Genomic DNA, 16,658 nt, shown 5'->3' on the forward strand with positions numbered 1-16,658 from the left:
TGAAATAACTTGCTAAAAGTTTAGATGATTTGTTGCCAAATTCATAATATTTTTGATCCCCATAATTTAAATTCATTGTAATTTTATATAAATCTAGAGTTTTCAATTAAGCTTTTTTACTTGTCATCAGTCGTTTTAGAGTGCAAAGACTACCTGTTTTCTTGTGCTGATCTTCCAGAGCTTTAATCTCTGCCTCTATTTTCTTCCTTTCAGCAACTTTTATTTTTTTAGAGTGCTCATTTCTTTTATATAATGCTCTCTAATCATTGCCTTTAAGGTGTCCCAAATTGTGTTGTTTGGCATTTTGGGAATCAAATTCTCTTTTAAAAAATCTGAGATTTTTTTCTGGTTTATTCAAAAATTCCTGGTTTTGTAATAGTACAGGGTAAAGTTTCCAGCTATAGGACTGATACACACAGTTTCCCATGTGAACCACTGCTGAGACCAGAGCATGATCCAATATTATTATGGATCCTATTTTGGCTTCCTTTAGCTTCAGCTCACCCATATTTGATGTTAAAATATAATCTATACGTGAGTATGAGCCATGACGCTTGGAGAAGAAGGTATAATCCCTATTGGCTGTAGAGATCTCCAAACATCACAAAGCCCAAAATCAGGAATAACACACTCCATTTCTGATTTACCATCTTCCTGCTTTTTATGCCCCCTATTTCTACTCCTGTACAGGTCTACTACTTTGTTCAGATCTGTGTTCCTTCCCTAGTTTTCCAAGATTTGCAACGTGTCTCTCAGGAACTGAATTTTACCAGAATTCAGTGAGTAAATGCATCCTAAGGTTATCTTTTGACTTTTTAAAAGTGCTTTTAGCAAACACATAACGCCCTCTAGTGTCTGACACCGTATCTGAGATTGTGATTTCACATTTGTTCATTACTGTTATCAACACCCAACAGATTTTGAGTTTCCTTCTGCAGCAAAAGACTCCCTAATGCCTACCCCTTTTAACAATTAGTCTTTCTGATTTTGTTTATGGTGTGTTTCTTGCAAAAAGATAACATCTGAGTTCTCCTTTTTTATCAACTTCTGTACCCTTCTATGTTTAACTGGGAAGCCCATCCCCTTGATATTTAATTACCATATTTTCAGACCTGCCATATTCTATTATTTAGCATGAGCTTTAAAGTACTTTCAGTCTCACAGTTATTATGTGCATGTATACAGGCAGCATCCCAATAACAACTAGTAATAACATAAACCTAAACTATAACCATGATCAGTTTCCCTTTTTCATTTGACGGCTCCCCTCCCTGTGGGACGGACTGTGCCCCAAGAGTATTTATGAGGCGATTTAGGGAAATTCAATGGAGGAAAGTCTAATCCAAATCACTCCCTCACCTCACCAACCCAAAATTTAAAACAGTATAAGGCAATTTAGGTTGGGTTTTTTTTTCCTTCCAAAGTTCCCCTTTCTTATTCTTCAATGAATATGTGGAAATAAAAGATGTAAATTTACATGTGGTCTTTGACCATTATTATTATTATTATTATTTATTATTATTTATTTATATAGCACCATCAATGTACATGGTGCTGAACAGATAACACAGTACATAGCAAGACCCTGCCGCGTAGGCTTACAATCTAATAAGTTGTAGTAAACAATAAAGAGGGAAGGAGAATGCAAACAGGCACAGGGAAGTGTAAACAGGCACAGGGTAGGGCAAAACCAACAGTGTAAAGTCAGAACAAACTCAATATTTGAAGGCTATAGGGAAAAGAAAAGTTTTGAGCTGAGTCTTAAAAGCAGTGATTGAGTTTGTAGTTCTCAAGTGTTCTGGAAGAGCGTTCCAGGCGTAAGGGGCAGCAGAAGAAAAAGGACGAAGCCGAGTAAGGGAAGTGGAGGTCCTTGGGCAGGCGAGAAGCATGGCATCAGAGGAGCGGAGAGCCCGAGCGGGGCGATAGTGTGAGATGAGAGAGGAGAGATAGGCAGGAGCTAGGCAGTGAAGAGCTTTGAAGGTCAGTAGGAGAAGTTTATATTGGATTCTGAAGTGAATTGGAAGCCAATGAAGAGATTTCAGAAGTGGAGTGACATGGTCAATCAACTTCTATTGCATGTCAGCATGTGTATATTAAATTCTTCAATATTGTACTCAGTTATTTTATTTTTTATTTTTATTTTATTTATTACATTTCTATACCGCCCAATAGCCGAAGCTCTCTGGGCGGTTCACAAAAATTAAAACCACAGTAAAACACCCAACAGTTTAAAACACAATTACGAAATACAGTATAAAAAGCGCAACCAGGATAAAACCACACAGCAAAGTTGATATAGGATTAAAATACAGAGTTAAAACAGTAAAATTTAAATTTAAGTTAAAATTAAGTGTTAAAATACTGAGTGAATAAAAAGGTCTTCAGCTGGCGACGAAAGCAGTACAGTGTAGGCGCCAAGCGGACCTCTCTGGGGAGCTCGTTCCACAACCGGGGTGCCACAGCGGAGAAAGCCCTCCTCCTAGTAGCCACCTGCCTCACTTCCTTTGGCAGGGGCTCATGGAGAAGGCCCCCTGTAGATGATCTTAAGGTCCGGGTAGGTACATATGGGAGGAGGCGTTCCTTCAGATAACCTGGCCCCAAACCGTTTAGGGCTTTAAATGTTAATACCAGCACTTTGAATTGGGCCCGGACCTGGACTGGCAGCCAGTGAAGTTGTAAAAGGACTGGCGTAATGTGATCTCGCCGGCCAGTCCCTGTTAATAACCTTGCTGCCCTGTTTTGCACCAGTTGAAGTTTCCGGACCGTTTTCAAAGGCAGCCCCACGTATAACGCATTGCAGTAATCCAAACGAGAGGTTATCAGAGCATGGATAACTGTAGCTAAGCTATCTCTGTCCAGATGAGGGCGCAGCTGGTATATCAGCCTGAGCTGATAAAAGGTGCTCTTTGCCACTGAGTTCACCTGTGCCTCAAGTGACAGTTCTGGATCCAAGAGCACCCCCAAACTACGGACCCGATCCTTTAGGGGGAGTGCAACCCCGTCCAGGACAGGGCAAACATCACCTCGCCGGACAGAAGAACCACCCGCTAATAGTACCTCCGTCTTGTCTGGATTGAGTCTCAGTTTATTAGCCCTCATCCAGTCCATTACCGTGCCCAGACACTGGTTCAGAACAGCCACTGCCTCACCTGGGTTTGATGAAAAGGAAAGGTAGAGCTGGGTATCATCCGCATATTGATGACACCTCAGTCCACATCTCCGGATAACCTCCCCCAGCGGCTTCATGTATATGTTAAACAGCATAGGGGATAAGATAGAGCCCTGTGGAACCCCATGGCTTAGGTGCCATGGCACAGAGCAATAATCCCCCAGCACCACCTTCTGGAATCGGCCATCCAAGTAGGAGCGGAACCACTGCAACGCAGTACCTCCAACTCCCAGCTCAGACAACCTATCCAGAAGGATACCATGGTCGATGGTATCGAAGGCCGCTGAGAGGTCCAGGAGAACCAACAGGGTCGCACTCCCCCTGTCTCTCTCCCGACAGAGGTCATCCCACAGGGCGACCAAGGCAGTTTCCGTTCCAAAACCAGGCCTGAAGCCCGATTGAAATGGATCTAGATAATCCGTTTCATTCAAGAGTGCCTGGAGTTGTCCTGCAACCACCCGCTCAAGCACCTTGCCCAGGAAAGGGATATTAGCCACCGGCCTATAGTTGTTAACATCCTCCGGGTCCAGATTAGGCTTCTTCAGGAGTGGTCTAATTACCGCCTCTTTTAAAGAGGCCGGCACCACTCCCTCTCTCAAGGAGGCATTTACAACCTCCTGGACCCAGCCGGCGATCCCCTCCTTATTTGATGTAATGAGCCATGAGGGGCAAGGGTCAAGCACACAGGTGGTCGACCGGACTTGGCCAAGCACCTTGTCCACATCCTCGGGCCTCACTAACTGAAACTCATCCAATAAAACTGAACCGGACGGCGCTCTGAACACCTCTACTAGTGGAGCTGCATTAAGTGTGGTGTCCAATTCATGACGAATCTGAGCGACTTTATCTTCAAAGTGCCGTGCAAATTTGTCACAGCGTGCTACCGAGGGTTCCACCATCTCTCGCCCTGGCCCAGAGTGTAACAGGCCGCGAACCACCCGGAAAAGCTCCGCCGGACGACACTGAGAAGACGCAATGCTGGTGGAAAAGAATAATTTATCCAACATAACCCTCATCTGCAAGTAAAACAAAATCAGACAGTTAATTAACATGAGGGAGCCCAGCAGTGGATGCTTTGCTTTTTTCCCTTTGCCTTCTGGGATGTTCTGACCATTCAGTATCACTGCCTTGTTCCTCCACTTCTCCTCAAGTGTCAGATTCTTGCTCCTCTGATTCTAACAAGCCTTCAACATTTAGCTTGAGCATTTTAAATAAAGATCTTCCTTCTTTGTGAGTAGAGACTAGGTGTTGCCATCCTTGCAGATGATTGGTTTCACAGGATGACCCCATCGTTAAGGAATGTTGGCTCTGCAGAGTTGCTCAGTGAAGAATTTAAAAGGTTTTCTTCTGATAAAAGTCTCAGGAGTTAAGTCTTGGGAAAGTTGCAACATACTGTCCTCTATTAACAGGGGAGGCTTGTTTCTTGCAGCTTTTAAAATGTGCTTCATTTGACAGTTTGACTATAATGTCTCTCTGAGGAGCTCCAACCTGTGGCGTAGGATATAAGACATGGTGAGCTCTGCTGATATCCCACTGTGACAGCTCCAGCTCTGGGAAGGTGTTCAGGAGCCATTCTGTTAAGTATTTAATTATCTCCTTTCCCTCAGCCACTTCTTTGAGGTTAGACCTTCTGCTTCAGTTTTCCAGGGATTCCTTTTGGCTTAGCTCCTCATTCATCAAAGTCAGTTTTTTAATCTGCTTCTAGTGTTTCAGCCCCAGTTCCATGGCATTGTTTGCTGTTGGGGAAGTGTCACTTAGCTAAGCCACTACCTCCTCAATAGAGTCTTTCAAAGGCCTCATTCCAGTTCTTACAGAGTAGCTTTATTTGTTCTGCTACTTCTGACTTGTTATCAAAACCACCATTAGCCATCTTGTTAGGCCCTCCCATTTCACCATTGTCAGAGAGGCCTCTTTTAGCAGTTCTATTTTTTTAAGTATAAAAAAAAAGCTTCTAACTGATCTTCTTTAGGATTGGTAGGACCCTGAGACATTCCCTACTGCAGAATCGTGCTCTGATTTAGTTTTCACCAGCTTATTTTTAGGATCTTGGATGCTTATCTGGGTGGTGGATTTGAGCTACAGATTATTCTGCCATCTTTCTTGATGACATCACTTCCTCCTCACCAGGATCTCTTCTTGATCATCTCAGAGTGCAGGACATGGAATAATGGGCTCAAGTTACAAGAAACCAGATTCCAGCTGGACATCAGGAAAAACTTCCTGACTATTATAGCAGTACAACAATGGAACCAATGACATAGGGAGGTTGTGGGCTCTCCCACCCTAGAGGCATTCAAGAGGCAGCTGGACAACCATCAGTCAGGTATGCTTTAAGGTGGATTCCTGCATTAAGCAGGGGGGTGGACTTGATGGCTTTATAGGCCCCTTCCAACTCTACTATTCTATGATTCTATGTTTTTTTAATAATCTTATTTTATATTTCTGATCACCCGGGGCAAATGACTACATTTCAGTACCCAAAATGGCAACAACCATGCACAAGAGGGATATTTCAGTAGGCTTGAGAGGATCCCTGCATTTGCAGATGTACAATACATCTTTAGACAAAATCCCCGTAGGTGGGGTTCTCCAAAAACAGCCCTACAACGCCTGATCATGCTCGGTGGCCATAGAATCCTGACTGACTGGTGGGGGGGAAATCGAGAGACATAAAACCGATAGAGAGAAACAGATTAGGATAGGTCATTCCCTGGTTCACTGCCAGCAGAAGTAGAAATAAGGTGCTCATAGAAATCAACGATAGAATCAGAGGTGGAAGTGACCATGAAGGTCATCTAGTCTAGCCTGTATTCAATGCAGCATCTGCAATGAGGATGCAGCCTCAGCATCCCTGAGGGCACTAGGGCACCAGTATGCCTGCCCCATCTTCTACCCCCGAAAAGGTAATGGAAAGAGAAGAATGCCTTTTCTTTCTAATGTAGTTCTTATTTAGTATGAAACATTAACAAAAATAAGCCTGCTAATACAAATTCAAAAGCAAATGCAGTTCACTGTCCCCATACTGCAGGTTGGAAGGAATCATGGCTTATGAGAACATCGACAGATAAAGAAGGAAAGAATCTGGGCAAATATTCAAGTTCTACTTACTGCAAACAACATAGACATATTCAGACATGTGTTCATGATCAGCTATTCCCATTTTTAAACTTCTCCCTCAACTTCATTTATGTTCACATAGAAATAGCTTCCTCTTACACTTGCCACTAATCTACAGCAGTTTCCCCCAGTCTGGTGCCTTCCAGGTGTTTTAACTTCAACTTCTATCAGCCCTGGCCAGCATGGCCCATGGTGAGGATTACTAGAATCTCTTTGGATCTCAGCCAGATTAAACAACATAAACAGAACAGTAGCAAGATACTTAAAATGCTATTGGTTTATTGGTTTGCTTTTATTTCTCACATATAAAAAGCATTTGACAACAAGCTCTAATAGAAACAATTTTCAAAGTAGATCCGCAGCTGCACAATCCAAAAAACAACTATGCACTGAGAATTCCGTATGCAGTTTAATTTCTATCTGCGACACACACACACAGTTGGTTTAGTCACTTTTAAAAATCATTGCATAACACTTGTGTAATACATGCGCCTGAAAACAAGTGGATTTAACATTTGAATCTGTATACAACAATAGAGTTCATTGGGTTTAGGTAATATGCCAGTGATGATTTCAGTTATAATATCATACAATATCATATAATAAAAATCTTACCTGAACTTTGACCTCCTGATGGCTCAGAAGGGGAACTAAAAAAGGTACAACACCTGAATCTATCACCATCTGTATTTGTTCATTGCCGCCATCTGTCAAGTATGACAAAGCCCAAACAGTGTCCACAAGGATCTACAGAAGAGGGACATTCATGTATCAATGTAAGACTGCAGTAATCACTGGAATAAGATTAATATCTCTACACCAGAACTTGTAATTTATGACATGCTGTGAAAGACATTCAGTTTATTCTTTAAATTATTCTCTAGTATTTTCTGTGCATTTCCTTCATACTCTTCAAGAAACGCTAGAGAATTCCAGCTAGACGAATCTAGATGGTGATGTTGACACATTCGTTTTAGCAATAATATCAGCATAATCAAAGTTAATTTCAACAAAGGAAGAAAAATGCTTAGCCTGCCTTAACACAAGCATTTTCTTTAGAGCAAAGGTAGGGAACTTCAAGCTCAGGGGCCAAATGTGTTTCTCCTGGGAGGTAGGTGTGTGTGTGTGTGAAAGAGAGAGAGAGAGAGAAATAGGCATGCCCTCTTTCCCTTTCCCTAGCTCCACCCACTTTCATTCAACTACTAATTGTTTGTTGATTTCCAACAATTAATGTTTTCGGGGGTGTAGGGGTTAGTGGGAATGGAAGGGGCCACACGGGGGGGATGCATGTCACCCACCTGTTTTAAATTGTAAGACAACCAGCTGCAGTCCAAGAGGTTGTCACTGAATTGGCGTCTATACAATCCATGGGTTCTCACAGCTACCTTAGCAGCCTACAAGCTACTGCCTTACTGCACTGCATGAATAAATACTTTATTTACTCACTCCCAAAACTTAACAAATGGTATGCTGCCTCAGCCTTTTCCATTTGATAAAGGAAACATGACATTATCAGGATAGCTGAATATGTCCCACTTCTGAAAGGTTTTGCAATCTCTTTAAGTAAAGTGTCTTCAGTTTGGTTACACAGTCCTTAATATACTACCACAGCAATACCACATTTGTTTCTCTCTCCTATCCTCACCCAGAATCTTTGAATAGGACTTTGGCCCTCATTTATTTTCCATGCAGGTTTCTACATTATTTATATATGATACAATTCAATTCCCCTTTCTATGGGTCTGTTTCTTTTGAGAAAGGTATACTTCTCAATTGCTATATTCCAATAATTTTATTTATTTTTATTTATTCAAATCATTCAGGCAAATGATTCTCAGAGCAGCTTACAAGAATTACTGATTTCTACCAAAAACAAATGGTATTCAAGGTGGAATCAATAATCAGACCATCCCTGCCCTCAGGTTCACAATCCAAAAAGACACAAGACACAAGGAAAGGGACTGGGAGGAAGGAAGGAAAAAAAGAAAAAGCAGGATGGTTATGCTTGGTTCTGTTGCTCAGACGGATGGGAATATAGCAACTGAACTGAGTTTTGCACTGCATCTATTGTCCTCCTGGGCCTGTTCCTCTTTTTTTCTTCTCTTCTGCAGTTTCTCTTCCTTTGAGTTCAAGATCAATCTGTCTCTTCTCCCATCCCCTCTTCAGGGCAAAATGTTTCCTCAGAAGCCTTTCTGGTGACATTTGAGATGGAAGAGGTCACCACTGGGAACTAGATAATAGTTGGTCATCGAGCTGTTCTTGCTTCTTCTACCACCCCCCTCAGTGTAAGATAAGCCATGAGTCTGATCCCATCAAGTCTCAGTGAAACCTATCAGATCATACTTACCTTCCTCTATTATGATCTCAATTTCATCCTGTTTATTTCCTGTACTCTATGCATTAGCATAAAAATGTTGGCTATTAGTGTTGCACCTTCTGTGTTTCTCTGCTGAATTTACCTGCAAATTATCCAGTACCGCTTCCACTGCCTTGCGATTTGTCACATATGTTTTTGTCTCCAATTCATGGCTCAGTTCTTAACTCTTTGCTTTTACTTTTCCTCCATTGAATGATTTAGTTTAGAGTCTATGGAGAAAGAGCACTCTGCAACCAAAAGGACCACTTTGCACAAACAACCTGGCTGCACAATACATGTGGAAACTTGGGCATATTTCTAACTCTTCTCTGCATAGACCCCCAACAGGCATCTCACCTTGAGACTCCAAACAGACACTCAACACCAAACTCCAGTCCAATAACTGGGAGTGCCACAACAGCAGAGAAGCAAGGGAAAACAAGCTATGACTGCTATGAACTGCTATGACTGTCTCCCCTCCCCACCCCATGCCATATGTGAACTGTTTTGCTCTAACACTCTTGTCCACCAACTGTGTTCTCCACACACAGGGGAGGCACCCATGCCCACCTGCAGGTAGCATCTCTTGTTGGCAAAAGCCAGGCACTTCAGCCCAACCCATAACACTTTGGGCCAAACGCTCATGAGCACATTTGCCTTGCAGGATCACAGCTCAGACGCAGCAGTGGAACAGCCAACCTCTGCACACAGTGCTTCACTGTGTCATTAGGGACGTCAAAAAAAAAATGGAGTAGCAATTTTGATTTAAAAAAAAAGTGGATTCATACTGAAAACTGTAAAAAAGGATGATAATGGTAGATATCTTATGATAAAGGGGCAAATAGAAAGTGAACAATATACATTAGTAAATGTTTATGCCCCTAATGAGAGACATAGAGAGTTTTTTATGGATTTATTTAATGAAATAGAGGAGTTTAGGGAAGGATATCTAATTTTAGCTGGGGATTTTAATATGGTAATGGATAATAGAGTGGATAGATCAAACCCCACAAATATGGAAAAAAGAAATAATATTACTATATTGAATAAACTAGTAAAAGAAAAAGATTATGTAGATTGTTGGCGTTTACTGAATGGATCGAATTTGGGATTTTCTTACTACTCCTCAGTTCATCAGACATACTCTAGAATAGATTATATAATGGTTTCAAAAGAGTTTGCAAGTAAGGTATGTAAAATGGAAATGGGGGTAATAAAGGTAACAGACCATGCATTGTTAAGTTTAGAGTTTACAGTTAAAAAGAATTATAAGGAAGCGTTTAGGTGGAAACTAAACACAAAACTTTTGAAGTATAATAAAGTGGTAGAAAAAATGCAAAGAGAATTGACAGAGTCTTGGGAAATTAATGAGAAGGGAGGAACGTCAAGGGCAGTAGTTTGGGATACCATGAAGGCAGTATCAAGAGGGATATGTATTAGAGAAATGTGTAATTTAAGGAGGCAACAAGTAGCAGAGCAGGAACAATTGGAGGAAGAGATTAAGAAAATGGAGAAAGATTATTGGCAATATAAAAATAAATATAAATTAATAGAAATACAAGCAAAGAAAAAACAATTAGAAAATTTAAATTTAGAGGAGGTTCAAAAAAATTTAATATATATGAAAAGGGAGTATTTTGAAAACAGTAATAGGAATTCTAGATTGCTTGCCAGGCTCACACAAAAAGAAAAAGCCAGGAATGGGATAGGGATTTTGAAGGATAAACAAGGGAAGTATTGTCATACAATGAAGGATAAAGTAAAGATTTTTCAGGAGTTTTATCAAGAATTGTATAAGGGAAAGGATATTCAAAAACAAAAGTTGGAAGCTTATATAGAAAAGTATATAAAGAAGAGAATAAAAATAGAGCATAAAGAGTTAATGGAAAAGGTAATAACTCAAGGAGAAGTAGAAGAAGTAATTGAGAACTTGAAGCCGGGTAAATCACCGGGGGTAGATGGTTTAGGTCCAGAATATTATAAGGTTTTTAAAAGAATTTTAGTACCAAAATTATTAAATTTGTATAATTCCATATTGGAAGGGGATAGAACACCAGAATCATGGGAACATTCATTAATAATTTTAATACCAAAACCAGATAAAGATTTGACTGTCCCTGATTCATATAGACCTATTTCATTAATAAACCAAGATGCTAAGAGTTTTTCAACTATTTTAGCAAGGCGGTTGAATAAATTTATAGAGGACTACATAGGGGAGGACCAATGTGGATTTGTGGCAGGTAGACAGATGTCTAATTTAGTGGGAAGAGTATTAAATGTAATACAGGTGATAAATAAGTCTAGGGTTAAAGCGGGAATTCTGGCATTGGATATTTTTAAGGCTTTTGATTGTGTGAGCTGGCAAGCTTTAAAGATGGTTTTAAATAAAATGGGGTTTGGAAATAAATTTAAAGCGATAATAGAACAGTTATACTCTCAAAATACAGCCGTAGTGGTAGTGAATGATGGTGTGACAGATAAGATACGACTAGCCAGAGGGACAAGGCAAGGATGTCCGCTCTCACCAGTCCTATTTGTAATGGTAATGGAATTATTGGCGAATGCAATACGAGAAGATGAGGAGATTGAAGGAATAGGTAGTATGAAGGAAATTAAATTGAATATGTTTGCAGACGACACGTTGTTGACGCTAAAGAATCCAATAGAGAAGATGGGGAGAATTAAACAGCAACTGAGAGAATTTGAGGATATTACGGGGTTAAAAATAAATTGGTCTAAATCAGAATTGATGTTGTTTAATTATACTAAAAAGGAAGAGAAGGATTGGGAAGAAAAGGGAAGAGAAATGAGAGTTAAGAATCAGATTAGATATTTGGGAATAAAAATTACGCAGAAGCTAGAGAGTTTAGAGAAAGAGAATTTAAATGTGTTAAAAAAAGAGATTTTAGCAAAATTGGAAAAATATAAAAGGTTAAATTTATCTTGGTTTGGAAGAATAGCATTAATAAAAATGAAGATTTTAGCAAAGATTAATTTTGTGTTCAGGATGCTACCAATAAAAATTTCAGAATTAGAGCTAAAAAGTTGGCAAAGGATTATAAATAATTATTGTAATGGTGATAAGAAAGCGAGGGTAAATAAAAGTAAATGGTATTTGAGCCAAAAAAAGGGAGGATTGGGTCTCCCGAATATTAAATTATATTATGTAGCTAATAGATTAAGATATATAGTGGAGGCTATTACAGGATTAGGGGAATTAGATTGGATGGAAGAAAAAATTACGAGTAATATAGAGACTAATTTGGAAAATGTATTTTTTATGGAAGGGGAAAAAAAATGGGTGGAAAGTATAAATAACCCGCTTTTGAGGTCTCACTGGAAAATTTGGAGTAAATATAAAGGGGAGCTGCTTCCAAGCAGCTCTCCTTTGTCACCGGTAATAATGTTGAAGAATTTCCCGGAGGAATTAAAGAGTAGATTAAGTAAAGTTTTAATAGAAAAAAATAAAATGAAATTAAGGGATTGGTTAAGAGGAATGAATACAAGAGAGGATATGGAAGAGGTTTTGAAGGATAAAAAATTAACTTGTTTAAATTATAGGCAATTAGAACAGTGGACTAAAAAGTGGGTAAGAGATAATGGAGATTGTAGAGAATTAACAAAGTTTGAGGAACTAATAGTTAAGAAAGATAATGAAAGGGAGAAAAGAACAGTGTTAAAAGGGTTGATGAGTGAAATATACAGAATATTGGTGGAGAAAGGGACGGTGGATAATTCGGGTAAAATGGTTTGGGAGACAGATTTGAAGGTACAAATAGGACAACAGGGTTGGGAGGGATTATGGAAACAAAGAGCGTTGAGAAATATGTCAGTAAGAATAAAAGAGAATTATTTTAAAATTGTATGGAGGTGGTACCTAACTCCGGTTAGATTGAATAAGATAAACAATCAGCAATCAGAAAATTGTTGGAGAGGTTGTGGGGTTAAAGGAACGTATTTGCATATGTGGTGGGAATGTAACTATGTTCAGAAATTGTGGAAGATAGTGTTTTTGGAGATTGAAGAAATTGTGGAAATGAAGATAGAACGAACACCAAAAGTTGCATTGCTGTCACTATTTGAAGAAGATTTAAAATGTAAAAAAGAAAGTAAGGAATTAATAACGAATTTGCTGACGGCAGCAAGATTGATTGTAGCTAGGAACTGGAAGATTCAAGGGGAATATTCTATTGAAGAATGGTATAAAGAAGTATGGGATATAGCTATTAATGATAAATTGACAAGTAATATTAAATGGAGAAGAGGTATAGCTAAATCAAATGATTTTGAAGGAATTTGGAAACAGTTCCTAATATTTGTGTTTTCTAGAGGAAGTGGGAAACCACCAGCAGAAGAAAGTATGAGATTCTGGAATCAGGAATGAGATCCCGAGGTGGGGGGTGCACTTGTATGTTAATCTTGATTATGTTATTAAGATAAGATATTATGTATTCAACATTTCAACATTATGAAAATTTAAAAGAAAATTTTATTTTAAGAAGAAAAATTCTAAAAAAAAAGAGAGAAAAAAAAAAGAACCACTGTCTATTATCTTTGCAAAATCATTTGTACTAACATACAAAGCCCTAAACAGCTTGGGTCCAGGTTATTTGAAGGAACGCCTCCTCCCATATGTACTTGCCCGGACATTAAGATCATCCACAGGGGTCCTTCTCCGTGAGCCCCTGCCAAAGGAAGTAAGGCAGGTGGCTACTAGGAGAAGGGCTTTCTCTGTTGTGGCACCCCAGCTGTGGAACAACCTTCCCAGAGAGGTCTTCCTGGCGCCTACACTGTATTCTTTTCGTCGCCAGCTGAAGACCTTTTTATTTTCTCAGTATTTTAACACCTAATTTAACTTAAATTATGCTATTTTAATTCTGTATTTTAATCGTATATCAATTTCTGCGGTGTGGTTTTATCCTGGTTGTGCTTTTTATATTGTATTTTGTATTTGGGTTTTTAGATTGTTGATTGTTTTATTATGTTCCTCATGGTTTTAATTTTTGTGAACTGCCCAGAGAGCTTCAGCTATTGGGCGGTATAAAAATGTAATAAATAAATAAAAATAAATAAGACGGGTGAGGTGCCGGACGACTGGAGGAGGGCTAATGTTGTCCCTATCTTCAAAAAGGGCAAAAAGGAGGAACCTGGGAACTACAGACCAGTCAGTCAGACATCCATCCCTGGGGAAATTTTGGAGCAGATTATAAAGAAGTCAATCTGTAAGCATCTTGAAAATAATGCAGTGATTACTAGAAGCCAGCATGGATTTGTCAGGAACAAATCCTGTCAGACTAATCTGATCTCATTTTTTGATCGAGTAACCTCCCTTGTGGACTGTGGGAATGCTGTGAACGTCATATATCTTGACTTCAGCAAAGCTTTTGACAAAGTGCTCCATGACATTCTGATTAGCAAACTAGTTAAAAGTGGGCTAGATGGAACAACTATTAGGTGGATCCACAGTTGGCTACAGAATTGGAATCGCAAAGAGTGCTTATCAATTGTACCTTCTCAAACTGGGAAGAAGTAATGAGCAAGGTACCACAGGGCTCAGTCCTGGGCCCAGTGCTCTTCAACATTTTTATTAATGATTTGGATGAGGAGGTGCAGGGAATGTTTAGCAGATTTGCAGATGACACAAAATGCAGATGTTGGATCCTGGAATGGATCAGTTTTACTTTGTTCCTCAGCTTTTTAGTATGCCCTCTGACTGAAGACATACTGGAAATGTCAAGGCCACCATCTGGACACTGAGATAATTAGTTGTTAGTGGGGTGGGTCTAATTGCCAATTATTGGCTGGACTGATTGTATAGATTGTCATGTATATAATGCTCCTGATTATGTGTCTTCTCTCTCTCTCTCCTGTGACCAATCTGAGTATGTGTATGTGCTGTATAATATTTGATGCTACGTGTGTGCTGTAAATATATATTTAATTAAACCAACCTATATTTCAGTAAAGCTCTGTTTGAAACTAAAACAGTTTGTGAGCTTTCTTGGTTTCTACTGTTTCTACTGAGAAGCTTCTAAAACTCTGCTTGCTCTTGAGTACTTCCAACAGATTTGCAGATGACACATAATTGGGTGTGATAGCTAATACCCTGGAAGACAGAAACAAACTTCGAAGTGATCTCAACAGGCAGGAGTGCTGGGCTGAAAACAACAGAATGAAATTTAATAGGGATAAATGCCAAGTTATACACCTAGGAAAAAGAAACCAAAGGCACAGTTACAAGATGGGGGATACTTGGCTCAGCAATACTACAAGTTAGAAGGATCTTGGAATTGTAGATCACAAGCTGAATAGGAGCCAACAATGTTATTTTGGCTGCAAAAAAAGCAAATGCTATTTTGGGCTGCATTAACAGAAGCACAGCTTCCAAATCATGCAAGGTACTGGTTCCCCTCTATTCAGCATTGGTTAGGCCTCATCTAGAGTATTGTGTCCAGTTCTGGGCACCACACTTCAAGAAGGATGCAGACAAGCTGTAGGGGGTTCGGAGGAGGACAACGATGATCAGGGGTCTGGAAACAAAGCCCTATGAGGAGAGACTGAAAGAACTGCATATGTTTAGCCTGGAGAGAAGAAGACTGAGGTGAGACATGTTAGCACTCTTTAAATACTTGAAAGGTTGTCACACAAAGGAGGGCCAGGATCTCTTCTTGATCAACCCAGAGTGCAGGACACAGACTAATGGGCTCAGGTTACAGGAAGCCAGATTCCGTCTCAATGTCAGGAAAAACTTCCTGACTGTTAGAGCCGTACAACAATGGAAACAATTACTCTCCCACACTAGAGGCCTTTGAGAAGCAGCTGGACAACCATCTGTCAGGTATGCTTTAAGGTGGATTCCTGCATTCAGCAGGGAGTTGGACTCGTTAGGCCCTTTCAAACTCTACTCTTCTATGATTCCATTATCTAAGAGAGAACTATCAAAGGGCTTCTGGATTACTTTTGTCAAATCTTTTAAACAGCAGATAGGAATCCTGTACATGCTGACCTCCAGGTATATGTGTTTGCGTAGGGTTTAGGGATGTTGGAGAAATCTGCAACAGATTTAAATGAGTTTGGGATTTCTGTGGATCTGACTTATGGATTCTGCTGTGGATCAACTTTTTCCAAGTTGTGCAGATTTCTCAGACTTGCAAAGGAGTTTTTTGTTTTTTTTTGTTTTACCTTTGGGTGTGATTTGCACAAGTGGAATGAAATTCTTGTACATCCTTAAGAAAATCTGATTCCATCAAAGAACAGACAACAGAATGGAAGATGCCTGACAATCAATGAAACTCATCCCTAATGGGATCACAGTATAAATTTAATAGTTAAAATGTTTAATATTATATGTATGCTATTAAATATGGTAGACAGCTCCTACTTTTATCATTTCTTCTCCCAAGAAACAAGCCAAATCGTGGTATTTCTTCTAGACACAGAAACTAATTTTATAACACAGTTCAGGAAAAATGTAAGTAGTAAAGTTTTTCAAATACAAAAAAGGAACTCTCAGATACAGGAAAAAATGCTTTCAGCATTATACTTACATTTATATCTGTATGGTATATGAGAACACACAAGGCTGGTAAAATCTGGTGAAGAAAATGTATTACAAGAGTCCATTAATATTTCAGGAAAGCAAAATACTGTGGAAAATAAACTCAAGCAAAACGAAGAGACTGACAGTTCAATTTACTTATTGCAGTTACAAACATGGCCATGGAACAACAGAGATATTTAATAATAACATAAGTGTAAACTCTCATGCTCTGTTAGGTTGCCTGATTTTGAGCCCATCAGTTACAAGGTGGCAATTCTAGGGGGGAAATGAGGCCTGCATTCCACATAAGTCAGTCCTTACATCAAATTATTCTGTGGACAAAACTAGATGTGATCTGCAAGCAATCTTCTGGCAGTGTGGTGGCCGACAGGTGGGTTTTTTTTTAATGGAAACGCATCTACAAGAAGCTGCAAATTTAACTGAAATAGTGGCAAAGATGTTTGATGTTTTTT

General features: G+C 39.4%; 1 protein-coding gene across 1 annotated transcript in view; it reads right to left on the reverse strand.

Annotated features, from left to right (window-relative positions):
- Positions 1-16,658, reverse strand: part of KPNA3 (karyopherin subunit alpha 3) — a 60,428-nt gene that overhangs the window by 17,045 nt on the left and 26,725 nt on the right. The window contains exons 10-11 of the mRNA XM_063115901.1: positions 16,193-16,237; positions 6,902-7,033 (exon numbers count right to left, since the gene is read on the reverse strand). Coding sequence (XP_062971971.1) covers positions 6,902-7,033; positions 16,193-16,237 — 177 coding nt within the window. The remainder of the gene's footprint in view (positions 1-6,901; positions 7,034-16,192; positions 16,238-16,658) is intronic.

The sequence above is a fragment of the Elgaria multicarinata genome, chromosome 2 (genome assembly GCF_023053635.1).
Source record: "Elgaria multicarinata webbii isolate HBS135686 ecotype San Diego chromosome 2, rElgMul1.1.pri, whole genome shotgun sequence".
NCBI classification, from domain to species: domain Eukaryota; kingdom Metazoa; phylum Chordata; class Lepidosauria; order Squamata; family Anguidae; genus Elgaria; species Elgaria multicarinata.